The 22,008-nt window shown below is 40.4% G+C and overlaps 4 protein-coding genes across 4 annotated transcripts in view; 1 reads left to right on the top strand and 3 right to left on the bottom strand.

The window, feature by feature from the left end:
* Positions 1–6,834, bottom strand: part of adck1 (aarF domain containing kinase 1) — an 84,031-nt gene extending 77,197 nt beyond the window's left edge. Inside the window, exons 1-3 of the mRNA XM_069662111.1 lie at positions 6,809–6,834; positions 5,930–6,069; positions 4,609–4,692 (exon numbers count right to left, since the gene is read on the bottom strand). Of these exons, the coding sequence (XP_069518212.1) occupies positions 4,609–4,692; positions 5,930–6,061 (216 nt within the window). The 5' untranslated portion in view covers positions 6,062–6,069; positions 6,809–6,834. The remainder of the gene's footprint in view (positions 1–4,608; positions 4,693–5,929; positions 6,070–6,808) is intronic.
* Positions 6,835–7,823: 989 nt separating this feature from the next.
* slirp (SRA stem-loop interacting RNA binding protein) lies at positions 7,824–10,196 on the bottom strand. The gene is made up of 4 exons (XM_069662120.1): positions 10,109–10,196; positions 9,520–9,578; positions 8,666–8,773; positions 7,824–8,280 (listed from the first exon to the last, which is right to left on the bottom strand). The coding sequence occupies exons 1-4, from the start codon at positions 10,167–10,169 to the stop codon at positions 8,212–8,214; spliced, it is 297 nt and encodes a 98-aa protein (XP_069518221.1). The 5' UTR covers positions 10,170–10,196; the 3' UTR covers positions 7,824–8,211.
* Positions 10,197–11,461: 1,265 nt separating this feature from the next.
* Positions 11,462–14,688, top strand: alkbh1 (alkB homolog 1, histone H2A dioxygenase). Its single transcript, XM_069662243.1, has 6 exons — positions 11,462–11,605; positions 11,927–12,035; positions 12,147–12,309; positions 12,542–12,629; positions 13,555–13,748; positions 13,934–14,688. Exons 1-6 carry the CDS (start codon positions 11,468–11,470, stop codon positions 14,385–14,387), a joined length of 1,146 nt encoding a protein of 381 aa, XP_069518344.1. The 5' UTR covers positions 11,462–11,467; the 3' UTR covers positions 14,388–14,688.
* Positions 14,689–16,234: 1,546 nt separating this feature from the next.
* On the bottom strand, positions 16,235–21,780 carry ldah (lipid droplet associated hydrolase). Its single transcript, XM_069662213.1, has 7 exons — positions 21,542–21,780; positions 20,826–20,974; positions 19,405–19,545; positions 19,117–19,286; positions 18,419–18,659; positions 16,933–17,015; positions 16,235–16,792 (listed from the first exon to the last, which is right to left on the bottom strand). Exons 2-7 carry the CDS (start codon positions 20,962–20,964, stop codon positions 16,604–16,606), a joined length of 963 nt encoding a protein of 320 aa, XP_069518314.1. The 5' UTR covers positions 20,965–20,974; positions 21,542–21,780; the 3' UTR covers positions 16,235–16,603.
* Positions 21,781–22,008: the final 228 nt, after the last annotated feature.

Raw genomic sequence — 22,008 nt, 5'->3', positions numbered from 1 at the left:
CGATCACTCATGTCGTGTGCAAACCACAACATCAAGTGCAATATTTCCCTTTAACAGGCAGACGGCCGTGTAATGTGATCTTTACAGCAATCTGTCAACTTTGAGTGTGTGCTCTAACATTCCTCATTACTAAAAAATTAATGACTTTACTGCAGGAAATTACTCAGTGATGCGTCACAGGCCGACACTGTTTCAGCTGCCACAGAGGCTGAACATACATGAAGCGGTTGGTGATTATCACTTGGGCCTTGGTTACACGTTAATGTGTAAATGCAACACATAACTGATCAGTGATGATATCCAGTAGAGTAAAGAGATTAAAGAAACAAGTTAGACATATTATTCCTATAAGTTTAATTTTTCAGTTGATCGAGACACTCGTGTGTGTGTGTGTGTGTGTGTGTGTGTGTGTGTGTGTGTGTGTGTGTGTGTGTGTGTGGCAAAAGCCTTTCTGCGTTGAGATTCCCTGATGTTGAAGGATTGCATCATAAGTGTTGTATCTGTTCTCCTCTAGAAAACAAGCATCATAGCAGCTGTGTGCTGGTCTTGTGTTGCACAAAGACCGACACAACATGAACAAATCTGCCTCATTATGCAGTTATTTCGACACACTTTCAACTGGAGTTGTTCCGGTGGGTATCTGCCTCTGATAAAGCCTAATGCTGTATCAGGTATCAGCGAGCATGCCAGCCAATGCACCCGTCTGATACCAAAACCAGTTCGCACCAAATAATCAACTGGTTTCATGTAAATTATCGCGTGACAGTGCTGTGCCTGCAGAGAGTGCAATGTAATCGTCAAATCAAAATTTCAGCAATCAGGGGAATAAATGGTCTCCACTTTTAGCAGTAAATCTGTTGGGTTCATACTGCTGCAGTAAATCAGCTCGTTTTAGAAGACGTGTGACTGGCTAGATGCAATAAAACTGTGGCATTCTTCCTCGCCAACTAGTCATCAAACCAGATAAGTCAACAGAAAGAAGCTGAAGGCAGGAGTAAAGATAATCCAGAGAGGTAAATTAACCGAGTGCCTCCGGGTGATGTGATGAACCCAGAGGAGACAGTTTTTAGTTTTCAGACATCTCGAGGTTCTCAGGTTTTGTTTAATTAACATGCATGAACACAAATGATGCTGGAGTGAAACTCAGGCGAGTGCAGGAGACACAAGTTTGCTTCGCTTTTGGTCTGAACACAAACACCAGCCCAGTTCTCATAACTCATAATCACAGTGTCCATCATATGTAAAGAATTGGAATCAGTTTCCAGCCCGTGTTTAGTCCTCTCTGTCATTCCTTCTTCCTGTCCTCTGTTTACGGGGAAAATCAGCAGCATAAAGCCCCTAAACAAGAGTGGATCCTCGGTGCTGTCGGCTCACCTCTATGACTTCATAATAATGAGGAGGCGAGCCCGCGCTCTGTATTAAATCAGCAGCATGCATTAATTCTAATCAGCAGGGGTAGCCAGGCTTGACCAGCGGGGCCCAAGGGGCTGTACCGGGTGTCTGTGCGTGTGTCTGTGTGTGTGCGTGTCACATACACAAGGCCAGCCATGCTGAACCATGCTCTTCAAGGTTCAGTGCCGCTGTGTTGCTGCAGCGGAGCTCTGTGTGCACTTTTTGTCGGAGTAGGTGGTCTCTGACCTTTCAGCAGCGTCTCCTGAGTGAACCTGACTGAGCTGTGGCCTTTTAACAACCGCCAGCACACATCACTCACTGCACATCACGCCGCATTTACTGTTATTACCTTTAGACCAGGTGGCATCTTCTGCTGGATTTGACTATGAATAAAAATGCATGTTGAAACAAGATAAATGCCTTTTTGGTGCAACAGTTTTGTGTCTACTTTAAGTTCATTTTATATCTTAAACCACAAACTGAAGTTTATTTCATTGTCAGTTTCTCCCTTTGAGATGACGACATAAAACTGGAACTAAAAACAGCCTGAAAACAAGAATATAACACGTACTCTAATGTTCTTGATTTATCCTTGAAGGGGAAGTACGATACAGTTAAACACTTTTTGTTAAAGAGTAAACTGCACCAGAAACAGCCATTACATCACTCTCTTCAAGCAGCTTACTCTTAAACAAAAAGGCCTCTCTCTGTAGGGATCATTTGTGCAATATAAAAAACATGTGTCATCTGTGGTGATGAACGCACAGAGAAAATCTCTGCCTCTCACTTCAGCTCCACAAGTCTTTCCAGCATCTTCAATGCGATTGTTTTTTTATATTCTGGCCTAAAACTTTACTTATTTGCTTCACTCTCAGCGCTCTCATGTATCTGATTTCCTGCAGCAAAGTCAGTTCCTTCAGTGAGAAAGCTCTTATAAACCAGCCGTTTATAACCTGCTCAGTGCCAAACAGGACAGACACAGGTAAATGCTCACAGTAGCGTAGGCCACTTTCATAGGCTATGCAGGAAGATAGCACCCAGAGGTATAAATCAGCTTTTAGAGACTAGCTGGTGAACATAGTGGAGTATTTAGTAACAATAAGTTAGAGTGGAGACCAAACGAGAGCTACAAAAGAGTTTGATTCATTCAACATCTGCAGAAGAATGTGCGGCCATGTCCTCACGTACACGGGCATTTTTCAAAACGTAGCTTTTTTTCTCAATTCCGCCTTTCGTCCACACAAACGCCGTTTTAGGTCAACGAAACCAGATCTTTTGTAAAATTCTGGCCAGGGTGAAGACTTTTAGAAACTGTATCCGTTTCCGTGGAGACGTGTAGACGCGGTAGACGGGGTAGACGGGGATTTGGCGCGTGATGTCAGGATGTGCAGCGTTATCTCCATGGTGACGCGTCACTAATGAGGCGACATTACTGACAAAATGACGGATGTGACAAGACAGTGATACTTTACAGGACCTTTTACATGTTTACACATATATGTGCAGTTACTCGTCTACTATATTGAGGAACAAAGGCTTTGGGATAGATTTTTTCAGACTTTTGATTGGCCGCGATTCTTCTTCTTCTTCTTCTTTGCATGACCGGGTTATCTCGCCGCCTGTTGGTGTGGCATTCTCATGACAGCGTTTCTGTTGTGTTTTTACGTTTTCGTTTGGACGGGGATTTTTTTTTGTAACCGTGCCCGTGTGGACGTGATTTTTTGGGAAACGAAGGAGGGAAAATCTCAATAACACCCGTGTACGTGTCAATTTCAGTCAATTTACACAACTCGTTCTGTTTAAAATGTAATTTTAAAAAATGTAGGGTGCAGTGTAGTTCCGCCTTTAAGTTGGGAGAGTAGGTAGTAACAGAGCTAAATGGGCGGAAGGAGGGAACAGGAGTGTGATGTTTTGAGGAAATTTTTTGTACAACCCAACAGCAGTTTGCACCCAACCCTAAAAGGGAGAAGTTAGGATAGGATGGGCACTTTGTTGTCATTAAAAGAACACAAAGAAACTTTGTTTAGCAGCAATCCTGTGCTGCAGCATTACAAAATCAGTTTGGGTGTAAGTCATATTTTTAGTCAGTAAGCTGCCTACTGTCAGAGAGCACCGGGCCGCAGCGTCTGTGCATGCCACCATCTTGAATCTATCGATCGAAGTCTGGTTTCTTAACGTTTATACAGTTTCTTACCCTCCCTGGAGCGGGCCGGAATAACTATATAAGTCACATAAGAGGGAATGTAAAGGACCTTTGTTATTGTTGAGAAAGCAAAGTTGCTGCCTGAGCCGTATGTTATAGGTCACACTAGACACCGGGGCTGCTGTATTACATGTCACATGCTCGCTTCAGGAGAACTGACATGCTGTCTAAAAATCAGACACTTTTATGGCAGCAATAAGCCGGCGATGTTTGGTTCAGTGTAAAAAAGCAAAGCTGGCATAATCACATGCCACCTAAAGTGTTGATATATCATGATGATCCCTGTATCATCAAAACAAGTTGTTAAATGTCAAATAAAGCGTTTACTCGTCACAGATTGTTCTAAAACCGGGCCAGTGAACACAAAGGTCAAGGAGAACACAATTTAGGATGTGTTAGCAGCACTGTGGTGTCCCTGATCACATGCCACCAGTGATGGTTTCCTCCCTGAAACCAAGCCTTGTTCAGTGCTTAAATGATTCGTTCAACACGTGTAACTGAGCTGGAAACAAGCACCATAAAAGTCTCTCTGTGTTCAGCTCACAGAACTTTTAAAGCTTGAAAATAAACCTTGTTGTTTGAGTTTAGTTTCACACTTTCAGATACTAGTCTTATTTTACTGCTGCAGTCAGGGCTGTAATTAAACTGTGTTAATTTTCTGCTGATGCAAATCAGTTTGATTCCTGCAGCTGCTTCTTCATACTAAAACAATTTCCTGCAGTGAACCAGCAAGGGCTTTGATTGTGAAGCAGCCACAGGATATGCAGTTAGTTCCCCACTAAGGTAATAGAACTTGTTAGTAAAAATTGGTCCAAACAACAAGATTTGGAAATATTCTGCACAATTCGATAAACAAGGCGGCAGGGAAAAGCAGAGTAATTCTCAGCGCGGTGTTTGAACTGTAACCTTGCTGTGCTGTGGAAAAAGCACTGCATAAATGGTTCCAGCAGCTCCCAGTTTGACTCAGTGTAAGTGTCCCTAGTGTTATGGAATCTCTATGAGTGTTAATGTACCTTGGACTTGAGTGCCCAGTACTCCTCTGTGCCGAGCTCCACATGTTTGAAGGCAGTCAGGTAGTCGTAGCTGATAACCGCCGTCTGCAGACAAACAGAGCGGTGACATGTAAACAACTCAGAAGACAACAGGTAGTTGAGAAAATGAGCAAAAGCAAATGTTGTAGCTGTAAGGTGCAACAACTATGACTTGGTTGTTAGCGTGCTGAGTGACAGGATGGAGAACTTGCTCATCTAACCAACAAAGAAGGTCTATCTGACCAAACAGTGTGCTTATTAATTGGTCTTTTACTGCAGTGAACTATCTTTGTAGGCAAAGTGATTTTACAGATCTATTAAAAAACTTTTGTCCTTTTTTATTTTCATTTTTGTCCCTAGCTGGATCCTGTAGAAATAATGACATAGTGTGCAAATGATCTGATTGGTCAGTAGAGGTGTCAGGATTTTCCAAATCCATAATTCAAATTGAATTTCAATGTACCATTTTTACCATGACAGTTTTGCTAGCATACACTGTTTGAACATCCACTATTAGACACATTCTGAATATGCATGAGAGGTATGTTTTTCCTGCAGTGTTTGACACACAGCCTCTATGTTTATAGCCAACTCTGTGAGATGTAAACAAACCAACCAGCCGGCAGTTTGCAGGGCTGAGGTGAGTCACTGTAATGCTGCATGTAAACAGGAATATAAGTGAAAATTCTTGTCATTATCTGTAGAAATATTATCTTAAGAATATTTCCAGGAGGACACTGTGTCATCAGCTAAGTGTTTTTTTTTTCCTTTGGACATGAACAAATATGCAGTGAGGGAGAGCAAAAATACTGGGTGAATCGCAGATCCCGCTTTTGACAGTAGTTCGGCTATTGATAGGATTTGATGTGATCACATGACCGCTGAATTTAACCTGCTCCTCAGCAGGTCAGCTGTGCTGCATAAACGACCATGGTGATCTACCATAGCTAAAACTGAGCCTGTTTCCAGACACCTGAAAACCTGAGTTAATGCCAAAGATTGCTGTCTAACACGCTAAACGCGCTCTGTGATACAGAACCCCGGATAGATAGACTGACAGTCTACTACAGTCTTTGATGCAGCGGCCACAGGTTCGACTCCCACCCTCTGCTCTTCGCTGCATGTCACTTTACCAGTCTCTTCTCCCAATATTTCCTGTCTCTCTTCAGCTGTCCTATAAATAAAGGCAAAAATGCCCCAAAACTTATCTTTAAAACTGAAAAAAACATCAAATGTCTAAACAAAAACAAAAAAATCCACAAATCAAAACTCTCAGGGCAGAGGTGACGGTGCAGTAACTCACAGTAGCTGCAGCTCGTCCGAAGCGGATCACACTGAGGTCATTGAGGTCCAGCTGTTTGCTGTACAAGTAAAACCCAGAGGAGGCAAACACTGCTGTGGCCACAGAGGAGACTTTGAGGAGTCGACCAGCCATCGGGGGTGCTGTGGGGAGAGGGAGGAACATGAGGAGTAAGTCCTTACAGACTGTGAGGTCATGACAAAGGCGTAAAACTGAACCTTAAACACTGAAACTACTTTTTAAACATAATTCAGCTACATCATCCTTCCACAACTCTGATAATCATAGAATTGTCCATTTTTAATTTCAATGAAAGTAATAGACAATTTACAGTATAGAGCCTTGCCTGAGTGAAGGGACACTGTGGTGATGTTGCTTCACCAAGATGCATTTGAAAATTTGTCAATTAGACGTGTTCTTGGTTGTACAGGCATGCCTGTATGGTTTAACTTACACCTTATACGTTTTGAACATCACAAGAACCCAGTCTTCAATTCGGCATTTGGCAAAAACAGCTAGTGTCAGTTATTCAGATAAATCAAATCCCTCAAAGCAAGTTCTCCTTCCTCTCTCACAACCGTGTTCCTGCTAAAGTGACTGATGGTCCAAGCAGGAAGTCAGGATTTGAGTGCTGCTGGATGGTTTGGGTTTAGATTTGAGTTCGGAGGTGTCTCGTATTAAAGCTCATTTGATACAGAGCATGTTAATGTACAGCAAGTGGCGCTGTTACCTAAAGACCACTTGTACATGTGTGTTATGCAAAGAGTAGCTGCGGTTTGTGATGAGCATATTAAAATAGACAAAAACCACACAGCAGTCAGCTGTCCCACACATCCCCACTGTTAGAAAGGACACTTAATGTGAAACAATTAGCTGTCTTACCAGTGTCTCCACACGCGCTGACTGTCTTTCAATCACCGGTTTTGTTTTGACCTCTTTGGCAGTTAGGTTACAACACGTGAGCGCGATGCATTCTGGTTCATGTAGGACGGCAGGAGAGAAACGCGACTAAATCTAAATTTTTCTAGACTCGCACGGTAGACCGATAAATAAGAATTACATTTACGTTGCCCATTTCCAAATTCTATGTGTATGCGTTAATATTGCAAAGATGTACGCTCTGGTAGTCACTGGTTAGAAAGATTAAAAAACTGCACCTCAGGCGACCACGATGACGTATTTCACACGCGACAAACACGGTTGCCGTTTCCTTAAAGGGCCACTCAAGAGCTTTTTATTGAATTTGTTTAATAAAAAAAATATTTAAACACCTTAAAAGTACTTTTTTGGTACTTACTGCATTAATCTGTTTTTGCTTTCATTCGTTATATTTTTCATTTATATACTTATTTATTGATCCACTCTTTTGACCTAATATGCATGAAATATTTTGTTAAATAAAAGTTGTTGGTTTTTTTTAAATAAAAAGATGGATATTTCTTCAATATTTTAAATCTCTGAATAACACATTTGGTTCTCATAAAACATGCATTCTGCCTCTTTTCCTTGGAGAACCCTAAAGCCTTTGACCTCAAATCAAAGCATCATGATGGCAACAAAATATGTCAGAAAGAACACACAGCTGCATAACTCATAACATCCAATTAAAATACATGGATAAATGTGTAGCTGTTTTTGTGGATGTGGAATCTGGAAGACATCTCGTCAAAATCTTGAAAACTAACAGACTAAAAAAAAAAATGTTTTTTAATATTTTGCTGTCATTTTCAAGGGGTAAAAATATTGCACTAAAGTCACTTCGTGCCAATGCTGGATTAATGATGCTCGTCTTTAAAAAATCCCCAGAACACCAAAACCAGCAGGCAAAAACAGACAACCAGAGAAGTGTTGAAATTAAAAGGTTGACTAAAGTACCTGAAAGCAGTTATTCACACAATTAAATGAAACAAATTTTATTGCCATATAATGAATTATTTTTCATAATCTTCACTAGTTATCACTGACCTGCGATTGACTGATGTTGGTGTGTGAAAGGATGGTTACAGGAAGTATGTCACTATCACTGACAATAAATAAAGACATAACTTTTGCACAGTGCATTAACACAATGACAAAAATGTTCACACCTAAATTCACTGATAGAAGTACAGAAGGAGGAACTCTCTTTACAGCAACTTAAGAATAGGATACACTGTATTCACCCCTGTGTACTGGTCTGATATTTCTTATGGTCCAAACAGAATTATAAAAGCTTCAACATCATGCAGAAGAGGCAGCAAGATCTGGGCCTTTATTCTTCATGCACAGAGCAGCACCTCAGAACTTCAGTCGTATTCACTCTCTTTGTTTGTCTTCCTGTCTGCAAACGGTTGTCTGTTCCTCTGAACATGGAGCTGAAAAAGGAGAAACCGGTCAGCAGATGATTAGTAGAGAAAATCATTCATATCATGCTCTGCCTCACGTCAAGTTGGTGTGTAAAATAAATACAACACATGAACAAGAAAAAAATTGGTACAGTAAACATAAATACAAACCAGCATGGGGCAATAAATACACATTTAACAAATATCTGTTAAAGCTCTGTTCCTTAACTTTTATCATTCTTGACATGAAAAGGACAGACTAAGTAAAACCCAGTTCAAACCATTGTTATGGCCTTTTGTTGGTATGGTTTAAAGAAACTACAGCAATATAAGCTTCTGTTGTGTTATGCTCAGTTAACAAATACTCCGATACACATTAGACGTTGTTCTGTGATGAAGTTATTTTAACTTTTACCTTGGCTCCTTCCAACATGTGTGGCTCTTTCTGCAGGGCATTGTTTTGTCCTTCCTCTGTTGTGAATGCGATCCTGCAGAAACCTCTGTGGAAGCCTGTTTCTTTATCCTGGGGAAACACACAACACACAGTCAATCACACAAACACAAGCCACTCATGAGCGATTTCGCCAAATACAACCAAACATGATGTTAACTATGATGGAACACTCAGAATATCTTAAGTCTCTGAAAGTGGTATGAATAGAAATGAATGAACAGACATAATTTTGATTCATTGATTATCTCGTTACAATGGCCCCGTAAGTGTGTGGGATATGTTAGGCAGCAAGTGAACATTTAGTCTTGATGTTGATGTGTTGGAAGCAGGAAAAATGGGAAAGTGTAAGGATGTGAATGACTTTGACAAGGGCTGGACGACTTGTGGGATGTTTCCGGTCTGCAGTGTTCAGTACCGACCAAAAGTGGTCCAAGGAAGGAAAACCGGTGAACCAGCGACAGAGTCATGGGCGGCCAAGGCTCACTGATGCATGTGGGAAGCGAAAAAGTGAATGCTGGTTCCAGTAGAACACACAGTGCATCACAGTTTGTTGTGTATGGGGCTTCGTAGCCGCAGACCAGTCAGGGTGGCAGGTGGTCGTAATGTTATGGCTGATTGTGTATACAGTACATTGCATTATATGGAATTGTAACACCTGTAACCTAATTAATATCTTATGGACAGATTCCAGCCCTTCTGCTCACACTAAATATACAGTATATATCAATTTACATACAGAATTTTATAATAACGGGGTGACCTGAACCAACAACTCTGGTATGTTGACAGAACAGTCCTGTAGTTAGACAACTTACAAATGGTAGCATACACTTCTTCACGGTGCCCAACTGTCCAAAGTATTCCCTCATCTCCCCTGAAAAACACACAAACGATAACACACTTTGAGTTGTATAGAAAATTTTAAATTAACAGACTCTTTTCATTCCTGAACCATCAGGAGTGCCACAGCATTGTTATACAATGCCTATTTATATACACTGAAATGACCATTTATTTGGTACACCCAGCTAAACTACTGATTGTCAGTCAATAAATCATCCCTTTAAACTGTTTCAGATTAGAGTTGTACTGAAATATAATTATATTAGGCTGCATTCTGAATAACGTTACATTTCAACATGACTAAATGCAAATTACTTTGTGATTCAGATGCAAATTTTCTTGATATTTAAGACAGCTCTGATAAATGTGTCTCTCAATGATATTTTTTACATCACGCGGTTCCTACATGCAGAGGTTGGCGTTGGCAAGGTGACGATCTGACAGTGATGGCTGAACAACGTTACAGCATAAAACGATGTACAAAATAAAGTAAGAGGTTTCAGGCGAAGGTCTCAGCGTCGCTTCATATCAATTATAATTTGAACATGTAAATAGACTCACTGGTGGCTATTGTCCAGGGTACTTTAGACACGAAGATCTCGAAAACTTTCTTCGTCGCCATGTTTCCCGTTTGGTGTACGACTCTGACCTATGACGTAAAAAAACGTCATGAAAAATTCTTCTTCTGCTGCTCTTAAATGGAACGTTTGCATCCGTAGTGAACCCTACTGCCCTCCTCTGGTTTGCCTGGTTCATTAGATATTTTTTCATTTTACCATTTTGGTAGTTTTTTCAATGAAAATAAATGTACCTGAATTGAACCACATAAAGGTTCCTTCTTGCTGGATGGATAGACTTCACCTCACTCAAAGTGTTGAATCTCTTCCTTACGTGTCATTAGGGTTATAATTATTAGGTTACTTATACAGTCTATGGTCATTACTTCATAACCCCAGTATGCTATACTATGTCACGTCTGCTGTATATTTACACTTTATAAATTGAATTAGTGTTTACATATTTATATACATTTGTTAAAACAATTTAGCCAAAAGAAAATGGAGAACGAACTAAATTAAATATCCAATAAGCCCTAAAATAAAGGAGGTCCATTTCAAAATTCTGAATAAAATGTATCTATCCAATTAATTGTTAAGAATGAGATTTAATGTTGACCACAACAACTGCAGCTTTTGTGATACTGAAATTGAAACAAGTGACCATCTGTTTTTCCATTGTACGTATTCATTTTGGGAGGATTTGCTTGACCGGTTATCAATATACTGTATCCTCTCACAATAGATAATATTGTATTTGTTATAAACAAACAAGGACAGCAAAAGTGGCATGATAATGACCAATTGATACTCCTGGCAAAATGTTTTATTCACACATGTAAATGGAGGGAAATTACACCCGTATTCACAGGCTTCAGAAGGAAACTTGTGAACAATTATATCAGAGTTTTTAAACTAATGAAAGGGAAACATGCAAAGTCTCTCCTCTTATAATGAACTGAAAATATATGATGAACCCTAATGAACTCACTGAACAAAAATGTACTTGAACTGTAATTGTTATACACCTTTAATTAATCAATTAATCAATTATTATTTTTTAATTATTATTACTATTATTATTATTATTATTACTATTTTAGAAGTATTATTTATTTGTCTTTTAATTGTATTCCATTTTTTTTATTTTTTTATTTTGTTATTACTTTTAATTATATTTTTATTTGAAATTGTATTATGAATTATAGAATTATCTTTTCTATTACCGTGCCTTGTTTAAAAAAGAAAAAGGATGTCAACTTTTGTATTTCCATACCATAACGTTTGTAAATGATCATTTTCAATAAGAAAAAAAATGGACGGAAAGAGCTCCGGAACCGAGTTGAGAGGTCAGAGTTGCGTCATGGCCAAGATGGCGGCCGCCATGGTAGAGAGTGGAGAAGATGCATTTAGAAAAATATTCAAGTTTTACAAGAGAAGAAACCCTCCGCCAGATTTTAGCGATGTCATTGATTTCTCTAGAGGTGTACCGAGTGACAAGGTGACGGAAGTGTCCGACCGGGAGCAGAGCAATAATCACACGATTGAGCCTGATTGAGACTGTTGTTTTTCAACCCGCTTTAACTTTAACTGTAAAGACTTTTAGAACAGGGGGGTAATTAGTGGCAGAACAGTTGTACTGTATGTTCTATAGATTTACAGGGGCTCTATTTTCTCGTGGGAAAGTCTATATAACCTAAACTCATCAAAGGGGATTATCTGGGAGGGGAAGTTTCAGCTTCATGTTAACTTCAGTCACTTCTGCAAAGCTAATGATTGGTATTAACACGTGTGTCTCTGTTTTGATCTGTGTGATTGATAGATAGTTCCAGCTAAACTGGATCCCTCTGCAGTGAGTGATGTGGAGGCTGCACAGGTCGGACTCCAGCCTGTCAGGGACTGGAGAGCCTACAGCCTGCAGGGATACCCAGGTAGGTACAAGGTAGATGTAGAGACTTACAACATGTGGGTTAAATGTTCTTAAAGAATTTCCACCTGTCTCTGTGACAAAGTACTGAACCATTTTTGTTGTTGCTGTTTAGGATTTATCTTCATCTCCAACCCGTTCCTGCTGGGCTCCCAACCCTCCTGGGTCAGACAGTGTCTGAAGACGTACCCTCAGAAGCCCAACATCTGCAACCTGGACATGCACATGTCTCCCACTGAAACACAGGACATCTGGGGAAAGAGTGTACATGTCCTCGGGTGAGACTAGCTGTGCTCCTTAACGTCCTCTGACTATAATGACTGGATCTTTCTGTAGATGCTGGGGATGTGGAGTTAGAAAGAAGTGAGCTTACCAGACCTCTGCAGCTCCTCATCCCTTTTTTAAAGGGTTTTTAAAGCGTCCACCATGAATCTGACAATGTTCTAGCACTGCAATACTAAATCAGTAGAGTACTTTGTAAGTATGCTATGTGTTTGACCACCTCCACAGCTCTCCCTCTAAAACGAGAGAACCAAAGACTCTTCTGGAGAAGCTGCGCTGGGTCACTCTGGGCTACCATTACAACTGGGATACCAAGGTAAGCCACACACCCTGCTTTGTTCGACGATCCTGTAGGTTAGATAGTTCACTTTTTAATTCTGATATGAATACTGATATTCTGATCATAAACACACAGCTTGTCGTGGTATTTACACAACATATCTCACAACATTATAACATAACATTAACATTTTTATATATATTATAGATGTGAAATCCTCTGCCCTCTGTTTTTTCCTGCTTTTTTTTGTTATTTGCGCATCACATGCCTGTCTGAAAAGAACATTCAGTTTCATAACTGGATTAATACCCAAATTAAACACTCCAGTTTAAATTAAACGTGTCTTAAACCAACTATAAGTTTTATGGATGTGTTCCCACTAATAATAATACATCATAAGTTCAGTAGAAACTGGTGAGTGTTGAGGGTACAAAGACTGTGTGTGGATCTTTCCACAAAAGCACCCCTGTGGGGGAGTTTCCGGGGCAGCTAAGGTCTGCCTCCGACACAGATGGAGCAAATTGTGAGCCTTGTTCCTTGGGAAGACATTCTGGGGTGGATTAGTAAATAGAATCCATTTCTTTTAAGGCAGGACCAGCCAGTGAATCTGTGTCCGTCAGGAAAATAAGACTCTCTTGTCGGCGACTTCAGAGCTGTGTGATTTTGGTATGCACGCTTAGCAGATTACCCATCAGTAATCGCTCAAATCCCTTGTTGGAGAATACCCCAACATCTAAAATGAAACAAAATTGAACAAAATAAGACAAAGATGAGACAATTGTCTGTAAATCAATTGTCTGTACACTTTCCTAAAAGATTTTTGATTGTCTGCAGACACGTTTGCAAAAATCTAGTTATTGAGTTATTGAACATTTCACACCCTGTGAGAGTGAACAGTGTCTCTTCATGCTGCTTTTCTTGTGTAACTTTGAAAATGTTTCCTCTGTTGTTTTATTCCCAGACTTACTCTGCCAACCACCACACTCCTTTCCCAGCTGATCTCCACTCACTGTCCTCCCAAGTCACAGCTGCCTGTGGGTTCCCGGGGTTCAACGCAGAGGCTGGAATCCTCAACTACTACCGATCTGATTCATCCCTGGGAATCCACGTGGATGAATCAGAACTGGATCACAGCCGCCCGCTGCTGTCATTCAGGTGAGAGGGGAGGTTCATCCTAAAGGAGAATTATAGTACTTTTAATCCTGGGCCATATTTTCTAATGAAAGAAAAACTGCTTCAGTTCTAAGTTCTAAGATTTAACACTGTCACGTCTTTATTTCATGGTTAATTACAGAAACATATTCCAAGCCCCTAACTGTACATGTTGTCTTCTTTGGTAGCTTTGGTCAGTCAGCCATCTTCCTCCTGGGAGGGATCTGCAGACAGGACCCTCCTACAGCCATGTACATGCACAGTGGGGACATGATGGTGATGTCGGGACAGAGCCGCCTCCTTTACCACGCCGTCCCACGCATCCTTCCACCACCTCAGGGACATTCATCTGTAGAGATGGAGGGTTGCAGCCCGGTCTCATCCCTGCAGGACGGCTCTGTGGTGGAGCCGGTCACAGAGGAGGACTGGGCCGTGTGCTCCAGTTACATCCAGAGCTCCAGAGTGAATGTGACTGTCAGGCAGGTGCTGGGGCCGGGGCAGAGCTTCCCAGAAACCCCTTCCTCTCACAAAAGGACTGATGCAGGACCGACAGCGGGGTACCATGAAGGACCAGGGGGTGAAGATCAAGGGAAGAGGAAGAGGAGTAGCAGCTGTGGCTCTGATGATGCTACGGAGACGTGAATCAGAACAGCAGATGTAACGCTCAATTGCAGAGGTGATGCTGGAGAGAACATTAGCATCTGATATATTTAATTAACTGCGGACAACATAGTCATACAAAGCGGTCTGCTTTCTCAAGTGGATATCACAAACTTGGAAAAGACTTCAAAATATCTTCAAAAACTTTCTTTGATTATAATAAATATGACAGAGCTTCAGTGAAGCAGAAACAGTTCATGCACGTGTACTTAAGAGTGTTTTATGGAGTTTGAATCTCCGCCTGAGAAAGAATCACCATGGCCATATTTGAGCAATATAACCAGTGGGCACTTTTTGCAATAAACTCAAATGAGTGACATTTTTTGCTGACGTGTTATATTTTGTTATAATTGTCAATTGACTAGTCACACGCAAAGTATACTGTCAATTTGATCTTTTTCAGTAAGTTTGAAGTACTTTTTCTAGCTTAGGTAGCTAGGTTGTTCTTCCAGCCACATTCCACCAGTAGAAGCAGGAACTTTGCAATGTTACAATTTCATTTAGCAGATGCTTTTGTCCAAAGCGACGTACATCTGAGAGTTAATACAACACAGACAACGATCAAGACAGGAGGGAACAAAGTCAGTAAGAGCCAACACACAGCTTCAAGTGCGATCGGACACTGGTGCTGACAGGGGGTGCACAGAGGCAATACACAGGGTGTATAGAAGCATCATCATCATCAATGTCATCATCATCAATAGCATCACTATCAATAAGGTCAGAGGTGTTCATAAAGAGCTGGGTCTTTAGCTTCTTCTTAAAGGTGAAAGGGACTCTGCGGACCGAATGGAGTTTGGTGGCTCGTTCCACCACCGGGGGGCGACAGAGGAGAAGAGTCTAGTTAGAGACTTAGGGCCCTGTTGTGATGGGAGTACCAGGCGTCTTTCATTGGCAGAGCGTAGTGGGCGGGACGGAGTGTAGACCTGGATGAGGGCGTTCAGGTAGGCAGGAGACGTTCTTGTTGCTGTTTTGTAAGCGAGCAACAGGGTTTGAATTTGATGCGAGCGGCGACTGGGAGCCAGTGGAGGGATATGAGCAGTGGAGTGACGTGTGCTGTTTTGGGTTGATTGAAGACTAGTCTGCATTCTGCGTTCTGGATCATCTGCAGAGGTTTGATTGTGCATGCAGGAAGGCCTGCCAGGAGGGAGCTGCAGTAATCGATGCGTGATATTACAAGAGCCTGTACCAGCAGGTGTGTTGTCTTTTGCTCTCCACATGGACTGTTTGTCCTGCATACGCCGCAGCCTGCTGATACGTGATTGGTCGATATTACTAATATTACATGGACTTCAAGCGTACTACAAACAGATATCAGAAGACTTGCCATACCTAAAACGCACGCCTCTGCCTACAGATTCTACATTTCTATGTAGAGTCGGTAAATTGAGATGTGTTAATTGACCAGTAAGGAATGGCATTTCTTTGAATGCAGCCAGTCGTAGTTGTGGTAGTTCAGGAGAGGTGAACTTCATATCTTTATTAACAAGTCAAGGTAGAGAAATGACAGAAAGTGAACAGTGAGAGACATGAGTAAAATCATGCTACAAATTGAACTTTATTTTGAAGGTCACAGTCTGTGCTTTGGTCAGCAGGATCAAAATCTGATGACACTTGTTCCCATAAAAATGAAAGGCAGCAGAGTAGCATCAACAGAAGTCAACCAATGATTAAAAGGCATGTGTGATGAGCATTAGATTTGCTGTTCAAGTCACCCTATAAAGGAATTCATGATCTCAAATTATTGTTAACGTGAGGAAGAATGGAAAGTTAGGTTGGCTTAAATGCAAAATGGCACTTAAATAATTACCAGGTACCAAAATCACGTTTTAAAAGATACGTTAAATTGAAGTGCCTTTGTTGCATATAACATAATAAATACAGCACTCTGATAAGTGTTTTCATATTGTGTTTTACTTTGAATTTGTATCATTTCTTTCTGATAGGAAAACCAAGTAAAACAACTTTATATCAGTTATCAGTGTCATTTTTCTTTTAATGTGCTTATTACGAACCAAAGCACACCATAAAATAGCTAAAAATATATTAATAAATTCAAAAGTTATATTTTTAATCACTTAGCTTACATATTCCATTCATTTCCATGACGTCTGATAATAAGAAACACTCCCTCGCTGCCCGGTCTGGACGCTGAGAGTCGCTATCATTGTTTATGTCGCGAAGGCAGAAGAATGAAATCATGTCCTCAAATCTCCACGGATCCATTCGACCACCACTTCAGCCATTTCTCTTCCTGTGTCCAGAACAAACGCGTGTCTGAAGCCGTTTTCACACAGTCTGAAATCTCCATGAGGGAAGTCCTGTTTGATGTCATGATAATACTGAACCGGGCACCAGTGGTCCGTGGCTCCGTAATAAAAGATCAGCTGGAAATGGGAACACACAGATTAAACCATTAACTGAAAAATCATACAATATGAAGTCTTAATATCTTGTGTGAGGTTTGACGAGTAGCTATTTAGAGAGAGAGATGTCAGTGTGGTTACAGAGGTCGTCCTCTTCTTACCTTTTCTAGATTGTTCTTGATGGTCATGTTGTCTCTTTCCAGGACTTTCCTCATTTCCTGACCCCCCATGTACATAGCATTAGCTACAGAGAGAAACAGAAACACACTGTTCAGGTCTCTTCTTTATTCCAGACACTAGAAATATTAATGATAAACAGGCTTGCAGTATTAATCCTCTGTGACATAGGGTTTAAGATGCATGCTAATTTACATGTATCCTCTTGATCAAACCACCTGTAAATGTCTCCTACGGCGTATTAGGGCCACTGTAAAGGAAAAAAGCTGGAGGAGAAGAGTAATACTCAGAGATTAAAGTTGCCAGAAAAAAAGTGGCAAATTGTGAGAAAATAACTCATATTTTTATGATTATAAAGTCAAAAATTCGCTAGTTCAGGGTCGCGGGGGACTGGAGCCTATCCCAGCTGTCACTGGGCGAGAGGTGGGGTTACACCTGGACTGATCGCCAGTCAATCACAGGTTTGACACACAGAGACAGACAAGCTTTCACGCTCACACTCACCTACGGGCAATTCTAGAGTCACCAATGAACCTAACGAGCATGTCTTTGGACTGTGGGAGGAAGCCGGAGGGAACCGGAGAGGCCCGCTTCTAGCTGTGGGACAACAGCGCTAACCACTACACCACCGTGCAGCCCATTCACGTGAATAAGCTAGCAAATTTATGAGATGATAAAGTTAGAAACTTGCTAAACAACTCTCTGCAGCAAAAACACACGTTTCTCTGCTCCCCGTTTGCCCCAGGGGTTACCATCACACATGAAAGTTACCCTACGACCTCATGACAGATACAAAAAAGAAACAAACCTGCATTACAGACAAAAATATACAAAACTACTTTAAATCAGTGGTTTAAGGACCCCAAAGGTTGAGGCTGACGACTATGAAGTGTGTTACGTCCTTGGGTGGGCGTCCAGAGAGGATTCATGGGCAAATTTATGACTCATTAATTTACCACTTTTTTCTGGCAAATTTGGGACTTTAATCTCAGAATTTTCTAGATTTTTTTTTTCTTCTCCTCCTGCTCCATTTTATTTATTTATTTTATTTTTTTTACAATGGCTCCAATGCGCTGTCGTAAATGTCAATTTAAATGCTTGTAAATGATTTACAAAGTCCATTGGAATGTTTGGGAAATCAAGCAGTCCAATCCCGCTTCCAAGAAAGTTTAAAAGTTGAGTAAAAATCCATAAAATGTGTCATTATCAAGCTAAGAAAGTGCATATCTACAAACACAAGAATCTGAATGTGTTTATGAATAAATATATTGTTTTCAAATGAATGTAAGTAAAAATGGTTGCATGTTTTATGGCCTGATAGTCTGCTGTGTTAAATCCCTAGAATCAACACTATTGTAAACTGGTGCTGTATTGCAGAAGCTTAAACAGAGTTGATCCAACACTGCAAAAACACATTGTCAATAAAACATGAGCATTAAAAGGAGGAGTAATGCATACATCATAACCCACCTGCACAGTCTCCACTGAGCAGCCCCACAGTGGGCTGGACGACAGTTTGGTCCAGAGAGCGGATCCCACTGAACACCAGTTTGATCAGACTGGTTTTGAGTCCCTCAGGCAGCAGAGAGAGCAGGAAGACGGGCAGGTAGGCTACATAACGCATGTGACACAGCACGGGGGTCATGACCTTCCCCTGAGGAGTCTGAGCCATGCGCTCGATGGTGGGAAACAGCATGACGGCCTTAATAATCTGAACATAAAGAGGTTACAAAGCACACAGGGATTATCAGCACATTAAAATAAATCAAAGGAGGTAAAAGATTTACTTTGAGACAACATGTAAATTATGGAAACCAAGTTATTCATGTAATTTCATCTGCTTTCTTTTAGCATGACAACCAAAAAGAGGGAGAGGTGCTGTAGGGAGCCTTTCTGTAACACTTAGAATAACAATCTGAGCCTGTCAGTGGAGAAAACAAGAACTAGCTGAACAGTCTACAGGAGCTATACCAAAGCTTTCTGTAGCTTTGGTCACTTTGAACCCAAAATATGTAAAAAATAGGGCCCAAGTGATAGGCCCCAACAAACCCGAGGTTCCCTTAAATGTGCGCCCCTGTGGCTGCTGATTTGGAGGATTAAATGTTTTGTTGTTGTCTGACTGAATATTTGATGTGTTACCCTGAAAAAAGAAAGACATTGTGACTGACCTTGAGTTCAGGATCTCTCTTCATCATCTCCAGAATAATGTAGCAGCCGATGGAGTGCCCCACCAGGACCAGGCTGGTTTCTCTGGGAACGTGTTTCCTGAGGAAGGCCAGCTTGTGTTCAATCTGCCCGTTTAGACCAAACACGTCACTCTCTGCTGCTGACGAGCTGTCTGCACGAAAAAGGTAAAACATCAAAAACCTGCAGCTCAACATGATCCCCATTCATTTCACTTTTCACTCTTTTTGTGGGTTTGTTAGAATAAAGTGTGTTTAGTTACAGAGACTTACCTGTACCTTCTACCATGTCCATGGAGTCCGGTGGTTCGCAGTGACCAGCGTGGCTCACTGCCCACACTGGGTGGCGGTGCTCAAACATACTGTGAATTGTTTGCATGAAAGTTCTGTAGAAGCCAACCACACCTGGGTTACCTGCATGTAAGAAAGCAAAAAATCAGTGGTAATTCAATTACACCAAGATCAATATCAAGATCAAGATAAACTTTATTGTCCCACAGGTGTGAAATTTGTCTTGGGCTAATCCCCCATGCTGCAGCCATAAACAAAGAAAACAACAACAACACAACAGCATACCCATGATGTAATAAAACAGCATCAAAATGACCCTGGTGTAAATAAGAAATATCAGTGCCAAATAGCAACTCTGAAGATAAATACATAAAGTGCAACAGTGAATAGTGCAAACACGCAAATCGCCATACCCAAATCATACATACTGATTCTTCCAAAGACCTGATCATTTAAAACAAAGGAAGCATATCAGGAAGCATATTTGTATAATTTACAAGCATGCGTTACCGAATAATCACAAATCAGCCTTCTTTTAATAAAAATGTCTTCATCACATCAGAATAAAATGTATATCTTTATTTTTATAACAGTATTATTTAACAAAAAGAAGAAGTTGCTCGAGTTAAAAGCTCCAGCTGGCTAAACAGACTGTAATGGCTGCCTGCGATCCTTAAAGGTTTGTCTTTCTTTCTTACAACTAACTGACTCAGAGTTCGTATAATATGTTACTGAAAACTTTACAGAAAGTAATTCGTAAAAGATATACCTTTAAAAAGTAAAGTAAAACACTCTTTAACTAAACAAAACAGTACCAAAAAATAACACAAAAAGCTCATCTTTGGAGGCAGCTGCTGACCAGCAACACCTGTGCTTTGCAAGGTTAAACTGCTGATTTTGTCAATGGAGTCTGGTGGCTTCCGGTAGAGAGGGGAACAGCTGTATCTGTTTTCTTTAAACAAAAGCTTCTTCATCTTTAACACAAAGGTCTATTTACACCAGATATTTTTTTTTTTAAAAGCAGGGCCTGTAGTACTCTAGTTTTCAGCAAACAAAACAGTGAAAGCTTGCTATTGACCAGACCAGTTGATACAGTCATGGCCAGATTTACCTGTTACAAATCCTGGGGCCAAAATTTGCTGTCACCCTCTGTGCATTATGTATGCAACAACCAGAACTTAAAAGCCGTGGTAATACTGCCTAACTCCAAGCTTTTGCTAAATACTCAGATACTTTGTGGTTATTTTATTTAGAAATCATCAAAATGCCAGTATAAAATAAACTCAAATAATTAAGGTCTTAAATCTAGATCTCGATGCAGGGCTCCTCTACAAGCAGGACCTCTGCTGATATTGTACTTAGACAGCTCAACTTCATGAATATAGAATATTAGTCCAACTCACCTGGAATGATGAGAAAAAGCACCTTTTGTCCTGAGTGTAACTGACAGGAGCCAAATTTAAGAACCTCTGTGAGGGCTCCTCCACAGTAGATGAAGTCTGTCTGCGGTTCATCCCTCCTGTCTGTCACCATGTCGTCCATTTCATTAGCTCTGAGGAAAAGAGGAGAAATATAAATGTCATATGGCATAACAAGTCACATTTTTAATACCTTTAATTACATGGTATATACATTTACATATCAAATGCAGAGGTGCAACTGTATTATGACATAATTGTGACATGTGAGCTGGCTTAAAGGCCGATACAGTTTATCAGCAGGGTCCAAGGGTTAAAGAGCAAGTTGTACATGCAAGTACAAGCTATGCTGTTATTTAAAGGACAGCAAATCATTTTAAAACACTTAAAAGTTTCCAGCCATTGTGTATACAGCTTTCAAGCCTGAGAAAGAACTCAGTGAGAGGGTGAAAAAAATAAAAATAAGTTGGCACTTAAATTTGGCTGACACGATTACTGCTAATTGTTTTGATGCCGAATAAAACAATTATTTCTCTATTGTATATAATATTTGTTTAGAGCGGTATTTATGAGCTATGCACACATATCAATGTAAAGCCATGATAATTTGACATATTTTAAATGTAGTTTGGTTTGACAGTAACATTAACGTTGACAATAGCTTAAATTAGTAAAATGCCAAAAATAAGAACGTCCTTTACCTTTTACTAACGGCAGAAAGATTACGATGACATGCTCCCCATTGATTTGTGTCTCCTGTTAGCTCAGCGCGAGGACTTCCTGCTTTTCACATTCCTGGATTCTGATTGGTCAGTTCAGCCGCCCCACAATGTCTTCTTTTTTTGTTTAAATGACGGTTACCATCCAACCTAGTTCTGCACTACTGCCCCCTACAGTCTGGGGAGTGAATGGGTAAATTAAAAGGGGACGGAAGGGTTAATTGATGCTTTAACTTGTTCAATATAAATAAAAACTAAAACTAAAATAAAAACATGCATATGTTGTGGAAAATGTTAAGTGAAGAGAAATAAATTATTTAAGAAACGATCTGATCATGTTATTCAATGCATTTTTTGTGACTGTTTTGAACAAGCTTGAGTACTAAATGACTTAATTTATATCGGATTTCTTGATTTTATTGCCAAATATTCAAAATCTGTTGCTGCTT

This window comes from Semicossyphus pulcher, unplaced genomic scaffold, assembly GCF_022749685.1.
Source record: "Semicossyphus pulcher isolate SPU_LCO1_2020_fin unplaced genomic scaffold, fSemPul1.0.p SCAF_14, whole genome shotgun sequence".
Taxonomy (NCBI): domain Eukaryota; kingdom Metazoa; phylum Chordata; class Actinopteri; order Labriformes; family Labridae; genus Semicossyphus; species Semicossyphus pulcher.
The sequence above is the reverse complement of the archived record's forward strand: the minus strand, read 5'-3'. Positions and strand labels throughout refer to the sequence as shown.